This window comes from Solea senegalensis, linkage group LG7 (assembly GCF_019176455.1).
Source record: "Solea senegalensis isolate Sse05_10M linkage group LG7, IFAPA_SoseM_1, whole genome shotgun sequence".
Lineage (NCBI taxonomy): Eukaryota > Metazoa > Chordata > Actinopteri > Pleuronectiformes > Soleidae > Solea > Solea senegalensis.
Genome location: NC_058027.1, coordinates 18363342 through 18369341, shown reverse-complemented (window position 1 = coordinate 18369341; position 6000 = coordinate 18363342). Strand labels below are relative to the sequence as shown.

General features: G+C 39.2%; 1 protein-coding gene across 1 annotated transcript in view; it reads left to right on the top strand.

Moving 5' to 3' along the window:
• Nucleotides 1-785: 785 nt before the first annotated feature.
• LOC122772308 (leucine-rich repeat-containing protein 49-like) overlaps nucleotides 786-6000 on the top strand; it is a 31907-nt gene continuing 26692 nt past the window's right edge. The window contains exons 1-7 of the mRNA XM_044030244.1: nucleotides 786-1088; nucleotides 1477-1542; nucleotides 2771-2840; nucleotides 3188-3400; nucleotides 3551-3650; nucleotides 4032-4235; nucleotides 5495-5561. Of these exons, the coding sequence (XP_043886179.1) occupies nucleotides 1014-1088; nucleotides 1477-1542; nucleotides 2771-2840; nucleotides 3188-3400; nucleotides 3551-3650; nucleotides 4032-4235; nucleotides 5495-5561 (795 nt within the window). The 5' untranslated portion in view covers nucleotides 786-1013. The remainder of the gene's footprint in view (nucleotides 1089-1476; nucleotides 1543-2770; nucleotides 2841-3187; nucleotides 3401-3550; nucleotides 3651-4031; nucleotides 4236-5494; nucleotides 5562-6000) is intronic.

Sequence of the window (6000 nt, the reverse complement as noted above, 5' to 3'; positions counted from 1 at the left end):
GAATAATGACAGAGGGCTGAATCAGGACAAAACTAAAGTCCTCATTGAAAAGTCTCATTGACACACACCCCTAAACCGGAGCTTTGATGACAGTAATGCGGTGAACCTGTGCCGTGTTCCTTAATGGTGATGAGAAAGCTCTGTTGTCAGTCTTGTGGTGGTCATTATCATAGCAATCTCTTTCCTCATTGTCACAACAGTTTAACCTGGAATACACAAAGGGAGGAGAGAACAATGTTTCAAAGAGGGGGAAAGAACAAGCAATTACTTGCTTTTTGAAAAGGGTTTGTCTCAATCATGTTCAGAATGATGTTGGTAAGAATCAAAGCAATACTCTGCCATTATGTGTAATCCGTGCATGGGCTGTCTGATGTAAAAAGACAGAAAATTAAACTGAATATGAAAAGAAGTTCACAGACATGGTCGGCTCATGTCACACATTTGAGTGCACTATTAAAGCTAAATAGACTTCATAAAGTCCATTATAGCAAAGGGGTTCAAGTTAAAGTATCAAAATGTCCATAACAAGAAAGCTTTAAAGTGTAAAAAAATAATGAACTATTTTATTTTCTAATATAATTAATTAAAAAAAGGAAAGTCACATAGACAATGTAAACTAAAATAGACAGGCTTCAATATCAGGTAATAATACTAATAATCATCATCATAATAAGTGTTGATTGTTTACGTGGCCCACAGGAATGAGCCAAACGGAAATCAAATTAAGAATTTCAAGCGCTTGTTTCGCCACGGAGTACTTTTGGTGACACGGGAAGTCAGCGGTACCTAGCAACGCGAGCGTTACCACGGCAACAGTGCTCGTCTGGTAGCAGGAAGTTTGTCAATGTTTTGGACATAATAACTTGAAGTAAAGTTTAGCGTCGTTTGGAGAAACAAAGCCAGGCTTTAATAGCATCAACACGCGAACAACTTTGTGTGGATGAATTTCGAACCGGCCCTGAAATACTCTTCCTCGTTAGTTCCGCTGGGAACTTTCCAACCACATTAGCGAAATGGAACCGCAGCGGAGTGTGGACAAAATGATGAACTCCGGTGTCAGTGGAAAATGGGCGCGTCTCTCCCCCATGGTAAATATCATGTCTTTAGATTTGTACTGGGGTATAGAGCTGGGGGAAGTAGTGCAGGTATTTGCATTACAGTGGTGATGTGGTCAGGTGTGGGCGTGTCATTGAAAACTTTGGTTCATTCGAGCTGCACAACACGACATGGTGAAGAAATTGTATTAAGATTATTTTTTTTAGATATTGAAACGGATTCATGATTGTATGACACAGTTTCCATGACACAGTCATGAATTATTTACGTTTTTTGAGTCTGTCAACAAAAAAACCCGTTTATATTGTATTTAGTTTTGGATATTGCAATTGGTAGTACTGTGATTTCAATTTTTTGTTTTGTTTCTGTGTGTCTCATTTAAAGCAAAACAAATGATCTGTCGGTAAAACATTTGTGCAGGTGAACAGCTGCAAGTTGCACCTTACAGCTGTCAAACCACCAGCCCTGGAGAGAGAGTGCAATCTGGTGAGTCATAACAGAGCAGAGCACACTGATGACAAAGACCATTTGGTTAAGTGCTTACACTTTCCAAGTCTTTTCATCAGTCGTTTGTCTTGAATCGCCGAGATTATCTCCATGACTGAAAGATCCCTCTCCAATTCAATAACTAAATCAGAATTTACATATTTATATATTTATATATTCAGAGCCTTAAAAGAAAGCTTCAATTTGGGATGGATCAGTGGGTGAGTTGGGAGGCGTACAATAACTGATATAACTTAGTAAAGCAGGAATGTATTTCTTTGTGATCATGGTGTTTTATACCCTGCTCATCATGTACTGCTGGGCACAATATGAGAAAATCTGACCGCTTAGGTACACCTTTAATAACTAAACCTTTAAGTAAAGTAATGACATTCCTGGAGTTTGATTAATCCCAAGATAGAATTTAATTTCATGTGATATAAAACTTACAAAACTCCATGGGCGATATATGGGCTGTGTAACAGGAATGAGAATGTCCATACTTAATGATCTGAAGTTACTATGGCTTTGTAGTAACATTCTACTAGAACATTTAAAACATTTTTGGTTGAGGACGAAGTAATCAATGGAGTGGTTAGCGCTCTTGCCTTTGCAGTAAGAAGACCTGGATTCACGACCCACTCAAAAGTTTGCATGCTCTCCGTGTGTGTGTGTGTGTGTGTGTGTTCAAGATTCAAAGTGTTTATTGTCATATGCACAGACCCTGGAAATTCTTACTTTGCTGTCCACTCAAAAACACCAGCCACTACAAAGAGTATATGCATAAAATAAGTGTTAAGAACTGTACATAAAGTGAACACAGATTTAAAGTGGCATGTTTCAGGTTTTAAAGTGACAGTAACAGATTAAAGTGTGTGTGTGTGTGTGTGTGTGTTTTCCCACAGTCCAAAAACATGCAGATTTTGGGATTCGGTAGATAATACACTTTAAATTTGACCATAAGTGTGAGAGTGAATTGTTGTTTGTCTCTATGTGGCCTTATGATGTATGTACTGGCAACCTGTCCAGGGTGTACGCTATGTCAGCTGGGATTTGCACCAACGGCTCTCATGTGGAGGATAAAGTGGTAGAAGATAGATAGATGAAGTAATCAATGTGTGAACTTGACTGGGAAGAAGAAAATATATGCCCTTGAAAGGTGGATTGTGGAAACACCACTCATCAGCTACTCATCACTGCACTGTTAATCATTTTTAACTTTTCACAGCTTGACTCTCAAGATTCTGCAAAGGACACAAACGTGAATTCCATCCAAACAATGACTCTTTTTGACCCAGGTAAGGTTAACCCCGTCCATCTATTCATGATTAGATAACACTGTTACAACATGACATTACAGTTTCCTGTGTTGTGTTCAGGGCCCCGTTTGTCTGTCTGTGAGCAGAATCAATGAAAAAGTAAAGGGACGGTAAAAGATTAGATAAAGGTTTCAGGGGATGTAGGTCATGACACAAGAAAGAAATCATTTGATTTTGGTTGTGATGCAGAATAGCAAACAAAACACATGTTAACCAGGCGAGATAATGGAGTGTATTGACAATGTAGGGAACTGAGCAGCCTTGGCAGAGGTTTGTGTTCTCCGAGTGCTTTCTCCAGTTTTACTCTATTTTTCTTGTCTCTGTAGGAAACATGTTGCGTGGTTTCAGCCAGAGAAGATCTTTGCCATCATTTTCTGTTCACACTACACATACTGTATACAGTCATGTACCTCATGCGAGTGGCGCTCAGAGTGGATTCGCTGCAGTTTCACATGCAGGACAAGAAGCGAGTGAAAAATCTCACCGCAGCGCTCGGACCGCTTTCTGCCGTCACATGTTAAACCGTTCCAAGCCAGCAGGTAACAAATATAACACAAGCAAATATAGTAGAGAGTGGGATTTAGTATTGATTTTAAAATATAAATACTTTGTACCCGTCTCATATAGTGCAAGGATTGTTATTTAATACACTTGGGTTCTGTGAATGTTGTCTGTAATGTCTGTGTCAGGTGCTGCTGGAGGATATTACAACAGTGCTGCTGATGTTCCCTTCACTCAGTTGCCTTGTGACAGTTTTGCATCCAGTTTTCAAAGAATTGACTTGGACAGGTGCCTCTATCTTAATTATTTTCCTATTTATTTTCTATTGGTCATTGCTATAAAGGGCATACAAGAAACTACCAAGTGTCATGGCAGTTCTGTCTTTATTGGCAGTTATCTTTCAGTCTTAACTATTTCCTGTTTTAGAAACTCGGCCCAGCTGTAGTCATTATTTACACAGTGACCGAAAACCAGACAGTGTTTAGAAACCACACAATTAAACGGTAAACTGGCAGGTTCTTCAGAATGCCACCAGGGAGCAGCAAAGTCTCATTGAATACCCACCCATGTCTCAGAAATAACAAATAAACACAACACGAGTACCACACGTCAATACACATTTACAGTCATCTCTGTTCAGCCTATAATGTACTTTGTGTCCTCTTATAGACACCGTCTGAAGGAATGCCCCCAGCTGGGCATGATGGACAAACTGCAGCTTCTCAACCTGCAGCACAATCTAATCACAAGAATCCAACATGTGTCACATCTGCAACAGCTCATCTTCCTGAACTTGTACGACAATCACATCTCTGAAATGACCGGCATTGAAGCGCTGAGCTCTCTGAAGATCCTAATGCTCGGGAAGAACAGGTCAGGGGTCATCACAGGGGGTCACGTACACACGAACATGTCAGATTTGTCTGAAATGCTTCAAAATGAGCAGTTTTGTTTGTGGCAAGAAAATGGGATGAGATACCCTGTCTTTATTGTTCTTTAGTCCACTGTAAAGGAGATCTGAGGTTTAGGAAGGGAAAACACAATCTAAGGGGAAATTGAATTGTTCAAACCGCCCCCAGTAAGAGCAACTGACGTGGAACAAATGATATTATACAGTAAATCATTTTAACTTGCAATTTAAAAATTTTCATTTTGTCATTTTTGCTCATTTTGTCTCTCTTTTCTTTTATTTTGTTGTTTTGAACGTCTTTCTGATGCTTTGATTTGACTTAGTTTCACAAGAAAGACAGAAAGAAGTGGGGTAGGAGGACCACAGAAGATCCTTTTTCAATGCTACTCCCTTTTCTGTCGAACATATTAATGTTTTGTTTATTTAAAGGAACGTTGCTGTTGTTATTTCGCTGCTTAAATACAGTATTTTATTGTTCTTTAAATCAATGAACCACAACTAAACTGCAGTTTAACATAAAATGTGGCATCAGCTACATCATAGTGTAACGGTGCATGTAGGTTATTTTAATATATCCTACACAAACTCAACTATCTGCTGCTGCATAACGGCCTCAGAGATGATCGTTATTCAGCATATAGGAAAATTGTTACTTTTAATTAACATTGAAAATGTACAAAGGAAGCAAATGCATCTTATATTTAATCATTAAATGCCTATTCTTCTTCTGTAAAACATCTTCTTCGTATTCCATTGGCATTTTTAAGAGACCACAGAGGTGTAACGTGATCTAAATCCATGCGTACAGCCCTGAACAATAAGTCACTCTACACTATTTTCAGTTTCCTCTGGGAATGTATCCTTTTGACACCCCACCCCTCACCCTGCCAGGTGGCTTCACCCGCTACAGACTTTGTCTTTAAGCTTCTCCCTTTAGAGGTCACCACAGTGGATCATCTGCCTCCGTCTTGCCTTAACCCTTGTGTCCTCTTCTGTTACACCTCTTGCCCGGTAGCTCCGTTAATTTCATTATGAAGACAGTTTGGTAAATTTTGTGTAAAAAGTATAAAATAAATGCAGTCATTTTTTGAAGTCAAGAGTTTTTTTGAAATTATTGGAAGTGACAAGTTACAGTCAACAAAATGTGTGATAAATAACATTTTATGTAGATTTTGTAGAATATCTTTCCACTTTATGACACATCTCCCTATACACTTCTCAGAATCCAGAAGATATGCAGCCTGGGAAGCCTGTCTAAACTGAATATCCTGGATTTGCACGACAATCAGGTACTGCTCCTTTACCACACTCCCACCTACACCGTGTGTGTGTGTGTGTGTGTGTGTGTGTGTGTGTGTGTGTGTGTGTGTGTGTTAGTCAGCCATTCTGTAAGTAGAGTTCAGGGCATTCAGCTGTGAAGTGGGTTGTCTCTTCCACCGACTCTGGTAAGTAGTGGTTTGCGATGTAAGATGCAGTCCTGCTGCATTCAAGAGTCACACAGAGACTTGACAGCGGCAATTTACGTAGCCTACACTTTATCTTTAGTTCACTGAGCCATATATGGAGGTTGTCTCAAGACATTCATGAGATCCAAACTGTCTAGTTGTTATTGTCAAATAATAATTTAAACTGGTGTTATTGTAGATTGCACTACTGGGATAAATTAGGTACCTGTTTTCTTTTTGATGTGTTATGCTGATGGGTATTTTTGACTTTTCTGTGACTTCT